General features: G+C 49.1%; 1 protein-coding gene across 1 annotated transcript in view; it reads left to right on the plus strand.

Annotated features, from left to right (window-relative positions):
- The first annotated feature begins 483 nt into the window (after positions 1-483).
- The window catches only part of PKD1L2 (polycystin 1 like 2), an 88,286-nt gene continuing 62,942 nt past the window's right edge, over positions 484-25,827 (plus strand). The window contains 8 exon segments of the mRNA XM_029926148.1: positions 484-784; positions 3,065-3,229; positions 5,331-5,516; positions 8,376-8,486; positions 11,269-11,416; positions 19,660-19,889; positions 22,406-22,807; positions 24,828-24,905. Coding sequence (XP_029782008.1) covers positions 484-784; positions 3,065-3,229; positions 5,331-5,516; positions 8,376-8,486; positions 11,269-11,416; positions 19,660-19,889; positions 22,406-22,807; positions 24,828-24,905 — 1,621 coding nt within the window.

The raw sequence follows: 25,827 nt of genomic DNA on the forward strand, positions 1-25,827 counted from the left end.
CCATGCGGGCACAGCCCCCACGCTGGCCAGCAGGATCAGGGACAGGCACTTCTCGCTTCCTTTACCAGCTCATCGCCCCCACTCGCCTGCCATTTTTCTTCTGTCGCACACTTCTCGCATGCTGATGGCTTCTGTGAAACATGTGGCCCTCCAGGGGAACAACGTCAAACCAATAGCAAGGAATTTTTATCTGAAGCTAACAGTTAATCGAAAGACACACAGACAGGTGAGATAGCGGCTTTATGTTTCTCTTGAAGACCTTTCACAAATTAATTGGATTTGGAACAGGCACTGAACAAAGAGCTGGGGAAAGCAAACATGCAGACACATTCATCCTGAGCCTTTTGTCTAAGGCAGGCACTATTATTTTGATGCCAGGAGGGAAGGAAAGATAGATGGCAGGCGGTGTGAGCCGCCGGCATAAGAAGGACCTGAGCGGACCTGAGCGCCAGCTCCCTGCAGATGCTCCGGGGCGGCGCAGGGATGAAGGCAGCGGGCTTGCTACTCTTGGGGCTCGCTCTGAGGTTCGGGGCTGTGATCGCTAAGCCGGGAGACGGCAGCATTTGCTCAAAGAGCCAAGTGGCTTTCAGAGACTCTTGCTATGAATTTGTGCCGCTCAGCAATACCTTCTATGGTGCCCAGAGCTGGTGCGAGGGGCGAGGGGGCCATTTGGTCTTTATTCGTGATGAGGACACCCAGAAGTTTCTGCAGAAGCATATCTCCCAGGACAGGGAATGGTGGATTGGACTAGTAGGAAACTTGGCTCGGAATGGAACCACAGAAGGTAGGTGCTGTGAAAGCTGTATTTCACAGGAAGCTGTGGCTGTGGTTCTGTTGCTTCTCTTTAATGTTTATTTTTGTTAATGTTATTAATAATGTTATTTCTGTTGCTTTTTTTTAATGTTTATTTTTGTTTTTTGAGAGAGAGAGAGAGAAAGCGAGTGAGCAAGAGAGAGAGCATGCAAGCAAGTGGGGCAGGGGCAGAGAGAGAGGGGGAGACATGGAATCTGAAGCAGGCTCCAGGTTCTGAGCTCTCAGCAGAGAGCCCGATGTGGGGCTCGAACTCATAAACTGTGAGATCACGCTCTGAGCTGAAGTCGGACGCTTAACCGACTGAGCCACCCAGGCGCCCCTCTCACCATGCTTCTTGACCCACAACCTCACGGACCAATGTGATGTATCCTAATTCTCACGGTAAGGACACCCTCCTCTTTTGTGGATCAAAGAAAATAATTCATGTAAAGTGTCTAGCACAGAATCTGACACTCTGGAAACATTCGTTTGTTTGAATGTGTCGAATAATACTACTAGCTATGACCTCAGTTCTTGCTAGAATAGTGCCAGCCCTCTCCTTAGTGCTTCTTGCCTGTTATCGCCCCGAATCCCTACAAAAACCAGTGAGATGATATTGTTGCTTCTGTTTTAGACAAGAAGGAACAGAGTCTCAGGAAATAATTACTAAGCTCTTTTCAAAGCATGTCCATGTGCCTTTCCCCATTTCTCAGGAGGGTAAGGCAGGTGAAGAGCTTGGCACCGCCCCACTCACACTAGATGGTCTGTTTTAATAGGCCTCCTGAAAACTCACACTTACCTTTACTCTGTGAGGGCTCCTTCCTCCAACCCAGCGTGGTCTGCTGAGTCCTCAGCGCACCCGTAGAGCCTTGTGCACGCCTCTGTGAGGGTACTTTTGGCATGACTTTAAGTTTTTAGGGGTCCGTCTTCTCCGTAGACAGCGAGCTCCTGAGGGAAGGAGCCACATTCTGGCCGCTCTTCTTCCCCTAGTGCCTGTACCTAGCAGAGAAGGGACAAGTGAACTTTTATATTCAGTTCTCGCACCTGCCCCACGAGGTACACATTGCTCTCTCATTTTATGGATGAGGAAAATGAAGTCCAGGGGGAGAAAATGGTCTGCCCAAGAGAACGCTGTGAGAGGACTCTCCTGAGTCAGCGCCCTGTCACATCATGCTGCCCTGCTGAAGCCACTGGGTTTTAGAAATGGGTGACTTGGTCTGGGCTAAGCACTTACCGCCAGAGCAGATGGAAAGGCTTAATTAGAGAGCAGCTGGGAACGCTCGTAGCCACAGGATTTGAATTCTGAAGTGCATTTGCAGACAGTGTCTATTGAATAGTTTTTTGATTTGTAGACACAGCAATTGTGGATTTCTGTATATTGAACATCCCTTCCTATCCATTGAAAGGAGCTGTGTCTATCTGAAATCACCAAGGGACACCACATGGCTCATTTTACAGAAAATGAGGTAGACCAGTGTAGGCCCACATGTAACCATCCCCAATATTTAAGAAGGAGCAGATGTCACGTAGAGTATGGTGGCATTTGTATAAATAGATTTCAGGCACTCATGGATGCTGATATATGGAGAAAATTCAGTCTGGAACAATTCACAAGACACATAATAGTAATGGGAGTAACCCATGGGTTGGGAGTGGGGAGATGTTTTCACTTTATACCATTTCCAATGTAAGAAATTTAACCATTCGTATGGGTTTATTTTTAAAAATGAATACATATACTTCTGAGTCTTTAGCGTATTTTATATTTAGTGTTTTCTAGATTTCAAGTGTCCTTGAAATGCCTTTGTATCACACACACACACACACACACACATACATGACACTTGACTTTAAGAGTCACATCAGTGTGTTCAAGGGGCTGAGGAGTCCCAGAAGTAAGGAAAACTTCCATTTTAAGTGAGTGCGCCCAAATATATTTGACAAGGCCCTGCTTCTCTACGGAACACCTTCGAACATCCCAAGGCACAATTCTGTACTCCTTTGTTAGACTATGGTAAGACGGAGCTGGAAGCATCGTGTCCTTAATGAGACTACTTGGTTGGGGCTCCCTGACTTGGCACGCCGGTTTTTAGGTTGAATTCTTGCGTCTGGGTGTTGAAGCAATGTCCCTTCCTTGGCGTGGGAGAGAGGCCATCAGCCTGTCGGCCTTGACTGAGCACCTCTGCAGCACCAGGAGCTGAGCTGAGGCGAGCCCTGTGCATAAAAAGGGTCAGAAAAACGTTTGCAAGTCCTAGTGCCTGTTTCCTCCCAGGGCCGGGGGTCTGGCTGGATGCTTCCGACGTGAGCTACAGCCACTGGCGCGGAGGGCAGGCCTCTCCTGCCCCCAACGCCTGTGGTTACATCGGGAGAGACGCTTCCTTTGGATGGGCAGCCTCAGACAACTGCACGCAGCTGTCCGCCTTCATCTGCGAGTTTGGTGAGCTGGCCTCTGTTGTGGGCTCTCCCTCCTCCTGTCTTGCTGGGTCCCTCTACATGTCTCTGTTCTCTCTATCTCCTTCCAGTTGTCCCTGGGTCTCTTTGTGTCTTCCCGTGTCTGCATCTCCAGCTCTGTCTCCGCGTCTCCCGAAATGCTGTGTCTGTGTCCATGTCGCCTCCCTGGCTCACACCCCTCTCTCCCTGTCCACTCACCTCCTAGTCTCGCCTGTGTCCCTCTTTCCTCTCAGACACCTGCATAGGGGGCAGATGCACAGCCCTATTTACTCTCTTCTCCCGGTCTTCCTACAAAGACGTGGTCCTAGGAGGCTGTTCTCACCCACCCTTGACTCCCGCTGCCACGCCCAGCCCAGGGCCTGAGTCTCTGGCGTGCACCCTCCCTACTCCTGAATGTCCCCGCGCTCTGTTCTTGTGTCCTTTCTGGTTGCTGTCCACGGCTGACCGTCTTTGCTCCCTGGGGACTCGTCCCTGGGGACCCTGTGTAAGAGCCCCGGCATGAGGGAACCCATGGTCCCACGCTGGGCCCTGCCTGCCATGCAGGGGCCCTGGAGGAGGGGCCTACCTGGTCTTGGAGCTAAGCTGCCCCATGTTCCCCTGACTTTCAAGCCAGGCTTAAGGGAAGCTCCCAGGCTTCCTGGGCTCAGCCCCCTCCTGTTTCCAAGCCCCTCAGGGCAGAACCCCAGGTCCCAGGGCCCATTCTGGATTGGGGCACTTACAGGGCCCCCTGCCTCATTCCCGTGCCCCCCCCCCCCATCTGGTTTTACATAGGAGCACATAGGGTTAACTCCTCTAACCTGGCTGATTCTGGAAACTTGTAGTTTCAGGGACCTGTGGGTCATACAACTTCCCTCTCTTTTTGCCATAGTTCCCCAAAGCCTCGCCCCCTCTGCACCCCAACTTGGAGCCTGTCTCTGACTCTGTCAGCCCCAGGGCCTTGGAGCCACCGGTAGGAGGTCACACTATGAACAGCTGACACGCACCAAGCAGCACCTCCAGGCGCAGAGCTGTGTGCGCTTACTCACAACAGAAGCTCCTCTGCTGTTCGAGGCGAGGCCTCTTATGAAGCTAAGAACAGTGGGGCTCAGAAAGGGTAAGCTCCTTGCCCAAGACCACACAGCTGGGAAGCAGCAGTGGTAAGACCTGAACCCAGGTTTGCCTGTGGTCAGAGAGAGCCTGGAAGATGCTGGCTGCTGCTGGCTTTGGAGATGGAAGAAGGGGTCACAATCCAACAAATGTGGCTCCTCTGGAAGCTGGAAAAGGCTCGGAAGCAGGCAGTCCCCTAGAGGCACCAGATCCTTGACATGAGGCCAGTAAGACCCATTTTGGACTTGTGACCTTCATAACTCAAGGATGATAGATTTGTACCATTTTTGGCCATGAGTTTGGTGGTAGTGAGTACAGACAGCTGCTGTAGGAAATGCACACGGATGGATTTTTGGTCTCCTCTACCCTGTGGTGCTCCCAACAGGCAGACAGCCCAGAGTTTGGATCCAGAGTTTCCTTTCTGGCTGTGCTCACCTGAGCAGGTCATTGTTTTTGTTTTCCAACAAATGTTCACCGAATGTGGACCACATGCCAGGAGCCGGGCTGGAGGCTAGGGAGCGGGGCACAGTCTCAGCACAGTGGCCCCCTGAGCCTGATGCTCCTAATGGGGAAGATTATAGCCGAGCTTCTAGGATTGGTGGGAAGACGCACTAAAAGAACTCATTCATTCAACAGATACTTGTTTAGCATCTGTGATGTGCCAGGCACGTCTTCAGATAAGGTTCTAGTTGCCAGTTGTACAGCCCTTACTCTGCATGTATAAACTCATGGAATCCTCTTAACGACTTATACACTGTGCTGAGGGGCACAGAGAAGCTAAGTGATCTGCAGAGGGTCACACAGCTGGCGGCCTCTGAGCCCAGGCCGTCTGGCTCTGGAGCCATTCTCACGCCCACCATCTACTCTCTTCTGTGGAGCTGGCTCCTGCATGTCCCTTCATCGCAGCCTCACCCCCCACACCCCTGCACTTCCCATCAGCCAGGCACTTGCTCAGGCGTGACCATGGTCCCTCCTAAGGTGTCACTTTCCCTTTGTCACAGGTGTTGGCCAGAGCCTGGCCTGTGACGGCCTCAATGCCACCATGCACTGTGGCTCAGGAAAGGTCATCCAGATCCAGGACGCCTTCTACGGGCGCCAGACTCCCCATTACTGCGTCCAGGATGCCGCGCACCCCCTGGACCTGGAGGAGGGATGCAGCTGGGTCAGCGTCAAGGACGAAGTGGCAGGTAGGACCCGAGGACAGCTCTGGCTGTGGGGGCAGGGCACTTCATGGTGCCCCATACCCAACGAAGGGTTCTGGAAGGCTTGAACACTCTTCACATCTGACCTTGGGCCTCCAACATTAGGAAGACGGTCAGCCTCTGCCCACAGCACCATGCCAGGAAGCAAGGCGGCCATGGCTCGCCTCCTCACCGGACGCCACACCCACCCTGGCAGGCCAGGGGGGCATTCTGCTCCCCACTCTACTTGGTCACAAGCAACATTGTTTGCTTGCTTTTTTTTTAAATTATTTATTTTATTTGTGTGTGTGTGTGTGTGTGTGTGTGTGAGAGAGAGAGAGAGAGAGAGAGAGAGAGAGAGAGAGAGAGAGAGAGAGAGAATGAGTGGGAAAAGGGGAGAGAGAGAGGTAAACAGAAGATCCAAAGCAGGCTCTGAACTGACAGTAAAGACCCCGATGTGGGGTTTGAACTTATGAACCATAATATTATGACCTGAGCTGAAGTTGGATGCTTATCCAACTGAGCCACCCAGGTGCCCTGCTTGCTTGCTTTCTTTTTCTTTCTTTCTTTCTTTCTTTCTTTCTTTCTTTCTTTCTTTCTTTCTTTCTTTCTTTCTTTCTTTCTTTCTTTTTTAATGTTTATTTCTTTATTTTTGAGAAAGAGAGAGAAGAGAATGTGTGCACATGAGTAGGGGAGGGTCAGAGAGAGGGGGAGACAGAGAATCCCCAGCAGACTCTTCACTGTCAAGGCAGAGCCTGACTAAGGCTCAAGTTCATGAACCATGAGATCATGACCTAAGCAGAAATCAAGAATCAGATATTTAAGTGACTGAGCTGCCCAGGCACCCTGCTTTATTTTTTTAAATTTATTTTTAAAAATTTCTAAATATTCCAAACATATAGACAATAAAAGCATTTTGGGACACCTGAGCGGCTCAGGTAGTTGAGCATCCTACTCTTGGTTTCAGCTCAGGTCATGATCTCATGGTTCATGGGTTTGAGCCCTGCATTAGGCTCTGTGCTTGAGATTCTTTCTCTCTGCTCCTACCCCATTCACACATGTGTGGTGTGCTCTCTCTCCCTCAAAATAAATTAATAAACCTTAAAAATCTATTTCAGTGAAACTCCATAGACCCACTACCCCTTGCTGTTAAGTCCTGACATTATTCCATATTTGCTTGATGTATCCTCATTACAGAAACGAGTTGGACTTTGAATTTCGTATTATCCGCTTGAATACATGTACTCGTTTGTCTCATCTGTTGCATCGGTATACTATAATTCTTCTCTTCCTCTGTTGAGAGCTGCCTGGGTTGTGTCCTAGTCCCTGGCTACTGTGAATGATGCTGAAACACGCAGTCCTGGTGGCATCTCTTGTTCATGCAGGAGAGTTTCTCTATGGCCGTCATTTTCTAAATCAGGATAAATCAGCCTATGAGCTGCATGTGCCTGGTGGCAAGGGTTCAGTTTCAAAAATTACAGGGGCTCTCTGCACCCTCTGGAGGCCACAAAGGTCTTAGAGACCTCTACTGTCCAGGATGTAGGGATGCCCCTCTTCTCTGCTGTGGTTATTAGTGTCGGGCCTGCAGGGTCCCAGGAAGGCAGGTGGTCTCTTTCTTCTTGGCCAAGTGAGGTCACAGCAGTCTGTGCCCCACTGGGAGCCTCTGCCCCAGGCCGAGTCTCCCCACATATGCCTCTCGGCAATTCGCTGAGGGCCTCTGCCTCCACCCAAAGGTCCTGTGAAGATTCCTGGAGGAATGCCCTCTATTCCCAGAACCTGCCAAGCGGCCTTGGCCCCGGCTTGGGGAAGATGCTGCCTCTCCCTGGGAAAGTGACTCGCTCTTTTCCCGTTGGGGTCAGCCCCGCATTGTCCCTGGTCCCCTGGGAGCAGGTGTGGGGGAAGGAGATGCTGATGTCAGCCACGTGGCTCCCATTCACTCCCCTTACAGGTCTGGCATTCCTGAGGCTGTGGCCCCTCTGAGCGGGAAAGGCCTGTGCTGGATGGGCTGACGGATGTGCCCCCTGCTAAGGGGACCAAGTGGGCTATTTCCGCAAAGGCCCAGATGCAAGTTTCCAAACCTTGCAGCCACGCCCCAGAGAGCACATTGGAGGGCAACCCTGCGCCCTCTTGGGAGAAGCCAGAGGAGCAACCTGGGCAGGTCTGGGGGGGGATCTGCTTGTATCTGAGCGGCAGGTCACTCATTCATTCGCCCGGGTGGGCAGTGAACATCCATGCCAACATCGTGCCACGCTCTAGCCTGGGCTCCGTGGGCAAAGGGATAAATCAAGCAGACTGTCTTTCAGAGAGCTCGCAGTCTAATGGGGAGACAGATATGAATACCATCACCTAGCACTGTGCTCGCGGCCACAACAGAAGAGAGCAAAGGCGCTTTGTATTTACTCACATATAACTCATTTCGTACCTGCTAGGTGCTAGGTACTGCTCTGTGTGTTGGAACTGTGAGATCATGACCTGAGCTGAAGTCAGCCACCAACTGAGCTGCCCCAGCGCCCCTAGAAATTCTAAGTAAATTCTTAAGATGACCTCTACACCCACTGAATCAGAAGCACTGGGGTTAGGGCCTGGAAAGCTCTGTCTTCCAGAACCTTCCAGAAGATTCTGGCGTATTCTAAGATTTGGGAACCCCTGTGCTGGCCTCTGGGCTGCTGGAGGGCAAGAATCCTACTTCTCTCTCCCCCTAGGACCCAGCCCCCTGCCTGGTCTTTCGGGGACACCAGCAGATCCTTGTTGGGTGGAAGGTGGGTGAATGAATGAATGGATGAGAGGCATTCATCTCTGTCTGAAGCTGTCCCTTTCTGTCCTTCCTGCTGTTCCTGCTCCTGCTGGGATTCGGGCACTTCCCAGGCCAGTGCCAGGGGCTGCAGGTGTGCCAGGTGGCTGCGGATGGGACCTACTTCAGAGACCTGTGCCCCACCCAGGGCAGCTACCTGTGGGTGCAGTACCAGTGCCGGGAAGGTGAGTTGCCAGCTTGCCTGGACGTGGACTTCCCTGATTTCCACACCATGTCCAGCCCCACTGGGAGCAGAGGCAGCGGACACCCCAGCTGCTGATCTGTATACTAAGACTTCCCCACTCACCACATGCCCTGCAGCCTTGCCTCCACACCTGGCTTAGCCTCTTGGGGTAAAGGGTTTGAGGCTCCTGCTGCAGAAATGAGCCGTTAAGCCAGACATTAATTTCCTGGAGTGACCCAACAAACACATCAGGCAAGACCAACTCTGCTTGACCGAACAAAGTCAAAAGATGTCTCACTCCCACACCCCATACCCACCTGGACCACCGCCCTGCCTGTGAGCTGCATTTTAGATTACGCGTGGGCTTTTAAAAACTTGAAAGCTATAAAAATAGCCTGTATAACCGCAGTTTATAAAAGTTTTATAAATCAAGAAAGAATTCCTCCCTTCAATTCTCCAGTCCTGCTCCTCATAAGGAAACCACTGTTAACTGTTTAGCATAAGTCCTTTCCTGCTCTTTATTTTTTTATGTATGTTTATTTGTTTATTTGTTTATTTATGAGAGCGAGAGAATGAGTGGGTAAGGGGAGAGAGTCCCAAGCAGGCTCCGAGCTGTCAGCACAGAGCTAAACACGGGGCTTCATCTCATGAACCGTGAGATCATGACCTGAGCCGAGAGAAGAGTTGGACCTAAAGTGACTGAGCCACCCAGGGGCCCTTCGTCCCTGCTTTTTAAACTGTTTTCAGACACAGCTGTGTATGAGTGCATACACATAAATTATAATCATGTTAAATATATTAGTTTACAACTCAATTTTTTTTTACTTAATAATATATTCTGGACCTCTCGCCAAGTCACTACCTATTCTTTTAATGGCTGCATAGTGTCCCATCATAAGATAATGTTAAAATTTATGAACCAGTCCCCTGTTGATGGACACTTAGGCTGCTTCTGATTTTCTGTTGTTAGGTATCACTTTGCACTCAGTCTTGTGCATGTATCATAACATGTGCCGGACTCTGTTTAGAGGAGAGGTCCCTAGTACAGGGAATGCTGGGTCACAGGGTATGTGCACTTTAAATGTTCACGGAAATTGCCAAATTACACTCCAAAGTGGCCGCACTGATTTGCACGCCTCCCAAGAGTGTATGAGAGCGCTGCTTTCCCGAGGCCACGTTCTGCCACCGTCCAGGGCATCAGTCACAACACGCCTTCCACGGAGAACATGAGCGACAGCGCAGGGAGCTCTGGAGGGAAGGAGCGAGTCAGGGGATGTTGGGGTCCCCAGGGGCACCCAGGACAGCAGGGTCTGTGGGTGTAGACGAAGGGGGACTACTGCACAGGGAAGAGGACACGTTTTACTAGCGCCATAGTGTCCCGGACACGCCTGGGTGGCGTAAGAGGGAGTGGGATGTCTTCATTCCATTTTCTGGGAAGAAGAGGCCAGTGTTTTGGCAGCGCTTTCCATTTGTTGGCTTTGCTAATGGACAGAGGGTGCCCTTTGGAGACGTGCCAATCGCAGTGTGGCTGTCCCTGGGCAAATGCGTCGCTTAGGCCAGAGGGTGTATTGGGTCGGGTGACCCTGGACCAAATTGTCTGCACCGATTTCGATTTCAGATATCCTGCCCCCTGTGAGCCGGTATGCTCCCGTCAGGGTTCCTGACTTGGAAAGGGAGAGACTCTACCAGCAGTCCCCCGCCCCCCGCCCCCCGCCGTGGTCCCCAGAAGGGCCTTGCTGCTGCCTGATTTTCCTCAGGCGGCTGTGAATCAGGACCACGAAGACTTCCCGACTTGTTCAGAAACAGTCCTCTTCATGGGCATTCAGCTTCTTCTCTCGTCTCCTTCCCCATCTGTGCTCAGAAACTGAAAGATACTGCGGCACAAATTAGCCTGGGGCTGTGTGAAGCCCCCAGACTCTATGCCCCTGCCCCCTCCATGTCAGTCTGGAAAGCTCAGGTTTGTAAATTGTGATGTGCACTCAAAGCCTTACAATGAATCCTTGGCCATCTTAGCCAGGTAGATCTTCCTAAAGGTGCTTTGCCTTTTTGTCTTTTTAAACATGATGAAATATATTTAGAAAATCAATAGAGTCTGGTTAAATAGAGTACACTGTGCAGCTATTAAAAACAACAAGGCAGCTCTGAGTTCATACAGAACCATCTTCAAGATACACTAGGTGAAAAAAAAAAAAAAAGGAAGCTGCCAAACAGGGAACATGGCGCGCAGAACAGAAAAGTATGTGTGTGCTTGGAATGAGTAGGTATCCCTGGAAGGTGACCCTGGATACTGGTGACAGTGAGTGCCTCTGGGGACACTGGAGCATGACAGGGGAGGGAGGCTTTCTTCTCACTCTATACCCTTTACACATTTCAAATTCTGTACCTTGGTCATGTATTACCTGTGAATGAAAGATAAATTCAAAAGAACTTTAAAAAGTAAAAATAGGGGCACCTGGATGGCTCAGTCATTTAAGCATCAGACTTCGGCCCCACTCATGATCTCAGGGTTTGTGGGTTCAAGCCCCATGTTAGGCTCTGTACTGACAGTTCAGAGCCTGGAGTCTACTTCAGCTTCTGTGTCTCCCTCTCTCTCTCTGCCCCTCCCCTGCCTCTATCTCTGTCTCTCTTTCTCAAAAATAAACAAACATTAAAAAAATAAAAATAAAATTTAAAAAGCTTTAAAATCCCCACCTAAAGATAAAGGACAGGTGAATAGAAGAGAAGCAAGCAATTTTGCTTTGTGATGCCACACATCACACAGCATTTTCTGTTTTGATCTGCAGGCCTGCAGCTGATGGTATCCAATGAGAGTTTCATCTTCGACAATGTCACCATCTCCCTGACATGGCTCCTCTCTCCCTACGTCGGAAACCTTTCATGTATAATTAGTACAGGAGATGGCCACACTTTTGATCCCTACTACCCTCCCAGGTAAGAGGAATCTCTGAGCCTTGAGTCAGGATGTATTAGTCAGCTTCTGCTATGTAACAAAATATCCCAAAACTTAGTAGCTTAGGATATTTCTTATTCCTTGTGGCTCTTTCATTCAGCTAGGTGGCTTTGCTTATCTGGACCAGCCCAGTTGGGGGCGGATGGCCTCAGAAGTCCTCACTTATATGTCTGATGGTTAGCTGAATGTTGGCGAGGGGCATGTATTGCTTATCACCCAAGAGGCTAGCCTAGCCTCACTGGCATGGCGGCAGAAGTTTCCAGCAGCAAGTGAGAACAAGGCCTACTGTGCAAGCTTTTTTCAAATCTCTACTTGTATCACATTTTCTAATGTCTCATTGGCTAAAGCAAGTTCTGTGGCCACGCCCAGGCTCAAGAGGTGGAGATACAGACTCTACCTGATGGAAGGAATGGCAGAGACACAGTACAGAGGGGCATACTCACAGGCATGGGAGGAGATGGCGGTACGGAGGCCACGTGGACAGTCATGAAGAGCTGGGTCCTTATGGCTTGGCTCTGTGTAGAATCTCTCCAGGGTCACTGTCCAAGGAGTTGGTAATGAGGTGAAAAAGCAGCTCCCCTGGATATGGGAAGGTTTTCTGGTGGCAAGAATAATAAACAAGAAAAGGAGCACTATTAATAACAGCCCAACCAAGCAGCTTCCACATATAATCTCATTTAATCCACATGACAAACCCTAGAGGCTAGAGCTGTGCCGGCCACCAGAAGAGCCACTCGCCACACAAACAACTGGGCACTAGAGATGCGGCAGGTCTTAGTTAAGATACGCTGTTAGTGTAAAATACATTTGGGATTTTAAAGATTTAGGCCCCCCCAACCTCTCCTAAAAAAATGTAAAGTATCTCACTAATTTTTAAATATTGATGACATGTTGAAATGAATGTATTTTGGATATAGTGGGTTAAAGAAAATACATTATAAAAATTAATTTTACCTATTCTTACTTTTTCAATGTGGCTATTAGAACATACAGACAGGTGGCCCACACTGTATTTCTACCGGACAGTGTTGAGCTACTAATTATTATTTTGTTTTTGTGGACGAAACGGCTGAGGCCAGAGAGGTATCGCGGCCGTGCCCAGGACACTCAGCTTGTGAGTGGCAACACAGAGACGCAAGCCAGGCCTGTGTGGCACCAGGGCTGAGGCTCTCAGGCCCCTGGTGGGTTACACAGCCTGAAGGCACTGGACTCTGCAGCCTCTAGGCGAGCAGACCCCCCCCCCCCCGCCCCAGCCTCATGGCAGCTGAACTCAATTCATAACATCTCAAAGTCCTACCTGGGTCTTGGGTAAGCTCTGTTCTGCTCTGCTGGGCGCCCCCAGAATGATCCAGAGCTTCCAGATCTGCATTGGATTGGGGGCTTCGTATAGGGGTGGTCAGTTCAACATGAATCCCCAGGGAAATCACGGAGGCTCGTAAGCCCCTTTCCTAACCCTGAACATCTGCAGTTCTCCCCTGTGGGGAGCGAGAGGCTCTGAACCCAGCCCCGGACATGCTCGGCACTGCTGGCAGGCCTGGCTGGGGCGGGCAAGAGGGGCCAGCCCTGTCCACGGCCCGGGTCTGCCCCACTGAGTGCAGGTGTCCGACTCAACAGCCCTCTGGGGCCTCAGGCCTTGTGCTGTGTGCCCAGAAGCTCAGGTTCTGATCCCCGCTGCTGCTAACACGTGTGAGGCAATTTCTGGTCTCGGGTTTCCGTCCCCTTCCCATCGCGTTGGTGTTGGCGGCTGCCTTGTTTTGTGGAGTAAAATGAGAAATTACACATGAAGATGCTTTGGGGGGAAAATGTTTAAGTGATACAGATACCCACACCCACGGGCTGTTGCGCAGGTTTCTTCCTGCGTGTGACCACAGCAAGGGAAAAACAGCAGATGCTAAGCTACACAATCGTCTGGCCCTCACACGTCACACAATTGGCATTTGGCATTCGTCAAAATCAACTGTGTGTAGCCAAGACCGTTAGTTACACAAAGGCATCCCAGTCAAACAAACAGTAGCTAAAAACTGGAGCAAACGGGGCAGAATGCGGATTAATCCACCCTGGATGGAGAGGCCAAGGGTGTCTGCCATATTGCTCCCTGGATTCTCTGGGATTCATTTCTGTGATAATCTAAGAGAAACAATAATCAGTGTTTTACATCTGCAACCCCTCTGGGCATTAGCTGTGATTTTTTTTTCTTTGCCAGAAGAAATAGATGGTGGCATCCTCTGGCATCCCTCCCTCTCTCAAATAATCCAACTTCACCCACCTTAAAGGCTTGCTGGGCCTTGAAAATACTCACCCACCCTCTTCTATCATTTTTATTAACTTTGGGAGACCTATTTTTGATGCTTTCTTATCAGCAATAGCAGCCTCAGCACTCAACCTAGAATATGAAAAATGGCATGAATTTTAAGTACACAGAAGTCACATACCTTGTGTGAACGTCACTGTGCTTTTCTTTTATGCGTCTGCATGGAATCCTATTTTTGTTTAAGTCCTTGTTAAGCTACGACCCCAATAGGCAATTCATCTCCACTGTAGACAGACAACATGAGCTGATGGGGGAGACTCCGATCTGAAATAGAAACAGCATAATAAAGTCAAAGGATTTCTCCTTTAGATTCTTCGTACCGTGCACTCCCAATGCCTTGTGTTCATTTGAAGCTCAAGCTGTTTTGCTTTACTGTTTGTTGTGGGAAACTTTCTACGTTTCTGCAATGTATTAGGTGCCTTATAGAACAATGTGCTAAGGTGAAATTTGTCCTTATCCAGCACTGGGTGCCTCAGTGCCACCTACCGACAGGCCCAGGAATTGCTGTCATTTTGGGGTCTATTCAGAGCTGCCTCTACACACAGCTGAATCTGGAGAGGGGGGCTTCCCTGGAAATTGGTAATTTGTAAGACAGCACAAACTTTAGAAGGACCTAGATGTGCACAGGGTATTGGGAGGCTCAGAGGAATTATGTAGAAGGTTAAGGTCATAAAGAACTGAAGGCTTTCGGAGGAACCAGGCAGGAGCTGTGAAGGTGGGGAAAGAAGTCAGGGATGTGAAGGGGCATGGCTTCCTCAGGCAACTGCAAGCACATCTTTACACCAGGAGTGCAAGGGTATGTGGGGAAAACAAAAGACAATGCTGGAAAACTCAGAAGGGGTCTGCCGATGAAGAGGCTCGAGGCCCGCCAGTTTGGAGAAATTGTTTTTAGAAGAATATGTAGGTTGGGTACCAGGTAACTGATTTGGGGTACAGCAGGATTCCCGGGGTTGAGGGAGGCTCCAGGATAGAGCAGGGGCAGAAGATGGACTGGGGTGCGTCCCCATGCAGAACTCTAGAGCTGGGACTTGACCTGACTGAGGCAAGAGTGGAATTTCTGTGCTCTGGCATTGAGCAGTCATCGGATGCTGGATGGCATCTTGGGGGAGGCTGCTCCCGTTGGCCAAGGGGAATTCCTGGAGATGGATTCAGCTGCAAGCCCTTGGCCACTAACACACCAGAGGACTAGGAGAGGCAGACCTCAGTCTCGCAGAGCAGAATCTGGGTGATTCCCATCCACTGCAGAGGTTATTTAAGAATCTTTAGGCCACCCGGCTACATGACCTGTGATTGTTAATACTGTTGAAAGAGTTACTAATAGTTACTGGGTAATTTTAAGGGCTAAGTGGGATTACAAAGAAGAGAATAATTGGCACAGAGTTGATTCTTAAAAATGGGTAACTGTTGCCATTATATTAATATTATAGAGGTATACACTTCTTGTATATTTAAGATGCTATGGCATAAATCCCATCCTATTATACACACACACACACACACACACAGAAAACCCCACAATATTTGAGGCTATCACATGCCAGGTACTTACTCAGCCATGGTCTCATTTAAGCCTCCCAACAACCCATCCAGGAATGACTCCCACCACGTTGTATGGACAAGGACACTGAGACTCAGGGTGGTTGACTTAGGTTACGTAGGTGACCAATGGAACCCTGCAGACCTTACTTCCGGCTTCCTACCCGTCCATTCCACCACGCTGCCCAATTTGGTCAGGTGGCTTTATCCACCAAGCTGGCTAGCAACTTGTGAGTGACATTAACAATTGGACATTATGAGCAAAGATAAAAGAAATGTGAGCTGTCTTCTCCATTTTCTTTCTTTTTAAAGAAAAGCCACATCCAATTAATGTGCGCTATCAAAGCAGCATGTACAAATCAGTGAGTGGCAGGGTCTTAGACTAATTTTTAAACTTTTTACTGAGGCATAAGATACAAAATACTGCACAAAGAAGATACAGCTCAGTTAGTTTCTACACAGTGAACACACCCAGATCAAGAAACAAAATGTGATGATCCTCCCAGGAATCCTCCCTGGGCCCCCAAGGCTACCAATTTCTACCACTGTTGATCAGTGCAACCTGTTTGAATCTACTATAAATGGAATCATGAAGTGTATTCTCTTTTGTGTCTGACTTCTGCTCAATAGTACAATTTTTGATATTTACCCATATTGTTGGGTATAATTGTGATTTTTTTTCTCATTCCTGTAGAACATTCCATCAGATGGCTATTCCTCACTTTACCAATCCCTTTCTAGTGCGGGTAGGACTTGGGTGGGTTCCCATCTGAACTATTATAAACTGTGCAGCTGTGAACATCTGAGCGCATGTCTTTGGTGCACCGTGTACACATTTCAGTTGGGTCTGCACCCAGGAGTAGAATTGCTGGTTCATAGGATCATCACAAAATGTTAAGTTGTTGCGCCCGTCGCTTTGTACTGTGAGCAGATCTTCCCTTTGTTGGCAGCAGTTTCTAAAAGCACTTTGCTGTCTTCTCCCTCCAGTGAGATCACTGGGAGACAACTCAGGAAAAGTCCGTTTCTCTGCCTCTTAGTCCTGAGCACTTTCAGTTGGCACCAAAGCTCAAGGAATGAAATGAATCGCTTCTTCCAGGCAGATCTCTGAAAAACAGCCCAGATTTTGCTATTCAAAACCATCCTTCCTGTTTCTCTAAAGAGTTAGGGTTTTCTTGTTCTGAAGTCCACATAGCCTGATATTTGGAGAGCTTACTCCAGCATTCTTTTGATTAGCATTTGCTCATGGAACCTCTATACTTTTTCCTTTAATTTATCAATGTCATTATATGTATTTAAAAATTTTTTTAACTTTATTTATTTATTTATTTATTTATTTTGAGAGAGAGAGTGAGGGTGACAGCATGAGCAGGGGAGGGGCAGATAGAGAGAGAGGGAGAGGGAGAATCCCAAGAAGGCTTGTGCTGTCAGCACAGGGCCTGATATGTGGCTCAATCCCATGAACTGTAAGATCATGACCTGAGCAGGAATCAAGAGTCAGCTGCTTAACTGACTGAGCCACTCGGGCACCCTGAAAACCCCTTTCAACAGTTATATACACTTAAAGAATGTAAGAGGACAAAAATAGTCTATGCATTTACCAAAATATTTACCATTACTTGTGCACTCCCGTCATCCTTGAAATTCAAAGTTTCCCTCTGGTATCATTTTTCTGCTGGAAAAGCTCCCTTAAACATTTGTTTTATAGTAGTTTTTTGGGAACAAATTCTCGTAGAGGATTTCTTTATTCCTGAGAATGTCTTTGTTTTGCTTCACTTCCTGGAGGACATTTTTGCTAGATATAGAATAAGGCGTTGACAATTCTTCTCTTTCAACACTTAAAGATGTCGCCACTCTCTTCTGACTGCCATGGTGTTGAGGAGAAATCTACAGTCACTCACATCGCTGTTTTCTTTACCTGTAATGTGTCATTTTTCAGGCTTATTTTGATTTTTCTTTATCTTTGATTTTCAGAAGTTTACTGCTACACTGATTACTATATGTGTGGGCATGGTTTTAACTTTTCTCCTTTTGTAAGAGGATCCATGGGCTTCCTGAATCTTTACATGTATGTATTTTGCCAAACTGGGTAAGTTTTCACTCTCTACATCTTCTGTAGATTTTCTATGCTGATCTATCTCTTCTCCCTGGTACCTCCATGACACAGCTGCTTTCTCTTTTGATGCTGTCGCACAGATTGGTGATGCTCTATTCATGTTTAAAAATTTAATGTTTTATTAATATGTCAATTTATTTAATCTCTTCTTCAACTTGGATACTTTCTCTTGCTCTTTTTTCAAGTTCACTGGCTTTTTCCTTTGTCATCACTATTCTACTATTGCAAGCATCCAGTGAATTCTTTATTTCAGATAGTTTATTTCCAAAATCTCCATTTAAAAAAAAATAATTTGTTTCTCTGCTTAGTGTTTGGCTTTCCATTCATTTGAAGAAGGTTTACTTTTATGTCACGGAACATGGCTGAAATAGGTGATTTCAAGTCTGTCTGATAATTCCAACCCCTGAGTCATCCTAAAGCTGACATCTATTATGTTTTCCCTTGAGATTGGGTCAAATTGTCCTCATTCTTTGTATATCATCAAGCAATTTTGGATTATATGCTGGACATTTTGATAGGAGGTTCTGAGACTCCGGATCCTGTTAAAATCCTTTGGAAAATAATTTTTGTTTTGTTTTAAAAGCACCCTCCCTGGTTAGGTTCAGACCACACTTTATGACTTGCCTTCTGTGAGTGGTGGTTCCCATGTCAGAAGCCATTTCCGAACCTGTTTGGGTCGGCCCCACTCATGGACCACCCAGGTTGGCTTAATGTTGACGTTCGATTCCAACCACATGCATGATGTGGGTGTGCTCATACTTTGTGCTGGGTCGTTCCTGGAAGTGGAGGCTCCTCTTCTGCAGATCTCTCCCTCTCAGGGTCTCCCCCACTGTCTCCAGCTCCCACACATCTCTCTTCATGGTTCCTCTAGATAGAAAGGTGGATTTTCTCTTGGGAATTAGGTGTCTGCATCACCCTACGTAGTCAATGCAGCTCCAAGAGGGAGGGCAGCATGGGGCAGGGCCCAAGAGAGAACACAAGAGAAATGACACAAAGCAAAACCAGGTATTTTTTTCTGTGCTCTTGAGCTCACTGGGTCTCTTTTCCTGGTTCTCTTGGCTAAACAGAGGGGATTTCTCTCGGAGTTTTTGTTTTCTTCATTCATTGTGCAGTTTTATGACTCAGGCTACCCCAGGACCAAAGCCAAATAATAAAGGGTATTAAAAAAGAAAAAAGACACAAAACAGGAAGATCCCATCTTTATGGATAATTCTTAAAGTTTAAACTTTCCTCCCCAATCTTGTCTGCTGTTGTAAACTTTTCAGAGAGTCCTCAGAAAGTTTTCTGAGTTCTCCATAGCTTTTAAGTTGTAATCAAAGGAAGAGGTAGCAGTGGGTTTACTCACCTTGGCCAGCACCAAAAATCTGGCTTCTGCTTTCCCAAGCTTTCTCACAAATATGCTCCTTTGTCAAATATTCCTCAGCATGCACTCTCTGCTAGGTGCTGTGTTAGGTGCAGGTTTATAATGGAGATCTAGGCAGACACTGTCTGTGCTGCTGACCTAGCGGGGAGGAAGGACAGTGACGGAGAAGCACACAAGGAATGAGTATCACCCAGGAGCAGCAGCGAAGCATTGCCTTGATAGGGAACCTAAGGAGGGCTGCCCTGAGGAGGTGATGTTTAACTTAAGCACCAAAGGAGCAGCATGAGTGTGAGCAGAGAGATGAGGCAAGAGCCTTCCCAGCAGAGAACAGCACACCTGGCGGCCGTGAGGCAGCCAGGAGGTGGCCCATTCCAGGAACTGAAAAGAGGTCTGAGTGGACATACAGCTGGAGGGGTGTGGCAGGAAATGGGGGTGAGACCAGGAAGGAGGTCGTGTGGGTCTATACAGGCCATGTTAGAAATTCTCAGTTAGTTCCCTCTGGAAAATGAGAAGCTAAACATCCTTCATCCTGATACATTTGGAATATGATCCCGTTTTACAGATGGGGAAAATATAGCTCAGAAAGGTAGACTGGGGCATAGTATCCTGCAGATGATTTATGTGAGCCACAGAGGGAATAAATAGCAGAAAAAGGACTTGTAACCAAATATTCAACTCCCTGATTGGCCACTGCTATTTCTTCCACTCCCACCTGCTCTAGACATCTCAACGTTACCTTTGTGACCAAGAGCTTTCGCATGTAGCATCTCTTTCTTCATCTGTTTATCTCTGCAGGGCGGGAGAGGTGTGAGGTGGGTGAGTGCACATGTGTGTGCACACATGTGTGTGAATGCATGTATTTGTGGGTCCCCAACATTGCTAACACTCCTGTTGCTGGCAGCTTATCCAGCAGTGTGACCCACCAGTTCACAGCCCCTGGGGAGTTTACTGTGCTTGCTGAGTGCACAACCAGTGAGTGGCACGTGATGGCTCAGACACACGTGACGATCCGGGACAAGACGGAAAGGCTCCGTGTAACTGGGTGCTCCAGTGTGTCCATGTTGGGAGCCAGCCCTCTCTGCTGCACGGTCTTCGGGGAGCCTCTGTGGATTCAGGTGGTACTCGATGGAGGTGAGTCTACAGAAATGGTCAAGGTCAAAGCAACCTTGATTTTCCCCAGATCTATCCATCCAACTCCCAGGCTTTAATAACTACTAACAGCACTCATGCATCTAGTTAGCTTTTTAGCTATTCAATTTATTTAGCACCTAGTGCATGCCCAGAACTGGCCTGAGTGCTTTACACGTGCTAGCCCACCCAGGATGTACTTTTATTCCCTCCATTTTACGGATGAAGAAATGGAGGGAACGTTCATAAATTGGCCTGAAGTCACAAGGCTGGTAAGCTAAGTGAAGCTCTCTGCCTTCCGGACGCCCTTCTTTACCACGCTCCCATCAGAACAGAATTTCCAGGGGTGCCTGGGTGGCTCAGTGGTTAAGCTTCCGGCTTCAGCTCAGGTCATGATCTCATGGTTCGGGGGCTCGAGCCCCGCGTTGGGCTCTGTGCTGACAGCTAACCCAGAGCCTGGAGCCTGCTTCGGATTCTGTGTCTCCCCTCTCTCTCTGACCCTCCCCTGCTCGCACTGTCTCTCTTTGTCTCTCAAAAATAAATAAAAGACATTTAAAAAAATTTAAAAAAGAAAAAAACCCCCAGAATTTCCAAGTCACTTCTTGTTGGTGAACTTGAATAGGACTGGGCCTGAGCCCACCGCAAGGGCGGCCAGCATTGACCAGCTCGGCACAAAGATGCTGTCCCCCAGTCAGGACGGATGTGGAGCCACACACGATGTGACGGCCACACAGCTGTTATGGCTGGTGTCCCTTCTGATTGGTCAGTTTCTTCTCTGATTGGTCACGGAGGCCATTCTAATTGGTTATGTCCATTCTGATTAGTCAAAGTGTCCTTTCTCATTGGTCACAGCATCTATTCTGATTGGTCACAGTGTTCATTCTGATTTATCAGAACATCCATCCTATTTGGCCGGGACCCATGTAGTTTCAGTTGTTAAACATTCCGAATGTCCTCCCTTTTCTCAGTAGAGACCCTACCAACTCAGACCCATCCGCATCTGAGGCACCATCTTTCTTCCAGGCACAGGTCCGGTTTGAGATCCGGAGAGAAGCCTGCTGGGGTAAACTGCGTGGCACAGAGCTACAGAGGTGAGGACGTGGCTCAGTCCGACCTCGCAGCTCCTGGAGCCTCACCCAGCAGAGATAGAACGGGGGCTTAAACACACGGTCCTTTAATGGGGGCTTAAACGCACGGTCCTTTAACACAGTCCTCGGTGTGCTTGGTGCCCAAAGATGGCTGTGATGTGCACCAGGGAAACCTAAAGTAATCCTTCATTTGTATTTTTATTCTACAAATTGTAAGAGTTGCCATGGGAAAGCAACTGAGCGGCCACTTTGCTGTGGAGAGCTGCGAACACTGACAACCCCCACTTGCAAATCTGGGATGACCCGAGCCTTTTGAAAAGCACCAGCGGCCATTTTATTGCAGGCCAGATAACAGATCCAGGTGCCACCAGGACTGACGACCCCCACTCTCAATCTGGACTGTCTCAAACTGTAATGCCTCACCATGGAATTCCAGCATCCCCCTCCCCACCGAAGCGAACAGCCAATTGAATCCTGCCACCGTCCAAAGAAGACCCTACGTGGCTATCAGCCCACCTGAGCTCAAACCCGGAACTCCTGCACCCATAAAAGACCTTGCTCTCCCATATCAGGCGCGACTTCCCTGACTCCCCGCTCCAGAGTCACGGAACCTCGTCCGGGAACTGCAGATCCCAATAAAGGCCTTCTTGGCTCCATAACGTGGTCTCTTTGTCCTCCCATATCTGCCTCCATCTATTAAACCTTACACAAATATAATTGCGTACTGTTTGCCAAGTGTAGGGGGAGGGAGCTGTAAACATGAGAGTCAGAGAGCACCATCATCATCGTCTTTATGATCATCATTAGCATCGTCTTCACTCAAACAAGAAATGCCCTAGCGTGGTTTCTGGTGGGGGAAAAAATCCTAATTTGGTGGTTTAAATCAGATTTTGAGAGTCAACTACAGCATTTAGCCTCCAGTTGGGACAGCCAGCCCCGGGCTGTAAGGGAGCCCATCTCAAGGTGAACAGGCTGAGAGTTGTGTGGAGCAGGGTTTCCGGTCTGCCGTGAAGGTGCAAGGAAATGGCTTCACCGGCTCCAGCTTAGAACAAGGCTGGAGGCTGATTCTCATGCATGACAATCAGCCACGCCTTGGAGAGGCTCCCTTTTCAGCCTTCCACCCTCCAGGGACAAACCTGTCAACAAAATGTTCCATATTTTCATTACAAACCTTTAAGTTTATGGGTAACACATGCAGAATATGCAGATGTGCAGAGAGGACCCAAAAAGAAACATCACTCTTGAACCCTGTACTGGGAGATCACCGCTGTTAATACTTGCGGGTGGGCCTTAGACTTCCATGTGTCTTTACCGCTATACTGTCTCCATGTCTATATCCAGAATCCGACCTCGGAGCTGGAGTCTCAACTATTTGAGCAGTCTACCGCCTGGCTGTTGCCAACACTCCTAAATATTTCTTACCCCCCATAGGAAGAGGGGTGACTTACACTGCGTTGTTGGGGAACACAACCCTGGCTGAGTTCACCACACCAAGCGGCCTGCTACCCTACAACCTGACCCTGGACAGAGCAGCCCAGCAGAGGATGGGCCCGGGGACCCACCACCTGGAGATCCGCGCCACCAGCACCAGCACCTCCGCTCCCTCCAGGAACATCACAGTCCACCTCGTGGAGCCTCTGTCTGGGCTCCGGGCCTCCTGGGGTTCTGACCACTTGGAGCTTGGCCAAGACCTACTCGTCAACGTCTCCGTGGCTCATGGCACACCAGAGAGGCTGACCTTTGAGGTGGCAGGACTCAATGCAACCTTCTCCCATGAAGAAGAGAGCCTCAAGGGACCGTTTGGGATTTACTCTGTGGCAGTTCCTCTTGAAGGTACTTGGGATGGGTGGGTCCCCTCCCAAATCTCCCTCCTCTTCCTTTCCCGACTCAGTGTCCAGGGTCCTGCCAGCCTATGTCTGTGTGTCCTGGACACAAACGTGGTTCACAGTATCCAGCCTGGGGCACAAAATAAGAAGAGACAGCTGATCTGCCCGCAGAGCTTAGAGTCACAGGGGTTCTCTCAACTGTGGCACTTCTGACATTTGGGGCTGGATTGTTTTTTGTTATGGGGGCTGTCCTGCACCCTCTAGGGTGTTTAATGGCATCCCTGGCCTCTACCCACTAGATATCAGTAGCACCGGCCTCCTAAGTACAGCCAGAAATGCCTCCAGACATTGCCAACTGTCCCCGGGTAGCACAATCTCCCCTGCTGAGAACCGCTGGGGGAGAGCTGGAGGATTCCAGTTTTTCCATCATTTCTAGAGGAGAGTGTGGTTCTGGAGAAGCTGCAGTCCATGCCCTTCAGGGAGAGAGAGGTAAAAAGGGTGGGAGAGGGAAGGACAAGAGAGGAAGTGTCACAATGCTGGCTGGAATAGAGAGAGGGTGACAGATGGGCTGGCACCACCAAGGGAGGAGACTAGAGCAGACATTTGCATTTGATCCAGAAAGAACGGAGAGTCCTTCGGGCAATGTGGGGAAGTCAGCGGCCAGGGATGTGATGAGGGTCACAGAGTCCCCAGCCCACCCAGAACCCTGCCCACCTTCCCTTGGATCTCAGAAGTATGTAAAAGAGGCCGTAACACTGTGCTGGTGGGGGGCCACTGTGCCCTCAAGCAGCAGATTTAGTAAACGAGACAGCAGGGTAAATGACTTGAGAAGAAAATATTGCACCTGTGCCAGGTATCAAAGGTCCAGCTTGGAACAGGAAGAATCCAGAATGAAATGAAATCACAGTGGAAAACACACACAATATCTAGCCTATAATTCAAATGCAAATTAATTTGTCTTCTACAAAAGTCACTTGGCAGGGGATAATAGATAACATCTCTACACGCCCTGTGAAGTTCTGGTTCATTCTTAGATGATAAGCGGGCTTCTCCCCACAAAAAACGCAGATGTGGACGACTCCAGAGATGAAGGAAAGGGCACCAGGGAGGGCAGGAAGGCCCCCACTTAGCAGCGCCAGCCTGGTCCTGGCTGGCCTTGCTCCCGGGCCTCAGCGGTTGTTTGCAGCTGCCTCTCGCAGCAGTTTCTGTGGGCTTTTGAGGCCCTTGCTGTGTCCCTGGGTGGTGGACGGGGGGTGGTAGGGAGGGCAGGACAAACATCTGGTCCTCAGAAAATTCTCGCCTTTTCTTTGGCCGGCTACCAGTAGTTTTCCAAATGCAAGATTACAGCCCTTTCCTCCCTCCCAACCTCCCTCTCACTCCACTCCCTGTCACAGACCACCCTTCAAGGGTATGAGAAAGGAACCTATCCACGGGGGTCCCCGATCTGAAAGAGCACATACCCACCTTTCCCAGGATCCCCTCTGATGAGCTCCTCTCTAGGCTCGAGAAAGGAAGGTAGCACCCACACCACCTTCCCCACGGGACAGGAGGGGGTGGGATACACACATACCTCGCTCTCACAAGTCCTTCTCTCCCCTCTCCGCCCCTCCATCTTTTTAAATTACCGTCATGTCCATTCTTCTGCTGGGATTTCCTGTCTAATGAGCACGACTTGCCCTTTGAACTTTAGCTTTAGCCTTGCCATGAACCATGATCAATGCAGTGACTCCCTACCCCATGTCCACGGTGCCCCCATGCCAACTGTTGCCACGGTTTGGCACTTGGTCTCCTGCAAGTGTACTAGACTAAAAGGACGTTGAAGTCAAAGACCACGTTTCATTCACCTCTCTGTCCCCAGAGCCTTGCACCATGCCTGGTATACAACAGGGGTCCATTAAATGCTCAGGGGATGAAAGATTCAAATGCTGCTGTCAGCGGGCCAGGAAGCAGAAGCTTGGGAGAGCTGTCTCAACACAAGTGAAACGATTTATTGCAACACCCATGATTCTCCACCCTTTGCATTGCAGGTACCTTTCTGGTCACGGTGATGGTGAGGAATGCCTTCTCAAACTTGAGTCTGGAAGTTGGAAACATCACTGTTTCAGGCAAGGAATTTCTGTAAGGGGCTATAAAACTCGTGACCAAAGTCTGGGTCATTGCACGTGCTTGGGATCCAAGGACGGACTCTTCAAAGCAGAGCTCTGAACACTTAACTTGCTCTGTAGATTTTAAGAATTCTCTACTTACTCTAAAGGGCAGTGATTCTAAAACATCCCGAGTTTGCTGCTTTAGGCTCCAAGCAACAGGAGGCCCAACCTAGGTGGCTTTAAGTTCAGGTCATTATTATCTCACACACAGAGAAGGTTCCGTGGTTCACTGTCACCAGCAAGGACCCGTGCTCAGTCTGCTATTCTGTCCTGCCATGTTCAGAGTTTCTGCTTTGTCCGTAGGGTTGCATCTCATGAACGTTCCCCCCATTTCCCGCCTGGAGCAGTTATTCCCGGGGGGAGGTTCTCCCCACAAGTCCCCAGCAGATACTATCTGTCAGGGTCACGCGCCCGAGCTGTAAGGGGTGCTGGGAAGCCAGTATCCAGCACCTCCAGCTCTGTGGAGAAGGTGGATTTCGGCAGCCCAGAAGGGTGGGGTAATGGCTGGTGGGTAGGCAGCCCAATGGTAGCTTAAAGTCACAGAGCTGAAAGTCTACAGCAAATGTGTTTGCCAAGACTCTAGGAGTAGCAAGGGACAGAAGAGCCATTCAGACAGGCTCAACCCAAATGGAAATTTTATCAAATCAGAAAAGGCACAGCTGGATCCAGCCACTCAATTCATCAGAATCTGCCTCTCTCTGTCTCTTGGTTCTATGTTGGCTTCATTCTGATTCCCTCTTCCCATCAGTAGCAAGACGGCCTCAGGCTTCAATCCTTAACCCTGGAGGAGAAGGAGCCCCTCTTTGTTGGCATTTCTAGCAGAACTCCTGAGTCTGCCTCTTACTGGTCCAGGCGCAGTTCATGTTCCCTCCCGGACCCA

Source organism: Suricata suricatta, chromosome 16 (assembly GCF_006229205.1).
Source record: "Suricata suricatta isolate VVHF042 chromosome 16, meerkat_22Aug2017_6uvM2_HiC, whole genome shotgun sequence".
Lineage (NCBI taxonomy): Eukaryota > Metazoa > Chordata > Mammalia > Carnivora > Herpestidae > Suricata > Suricata suricatta.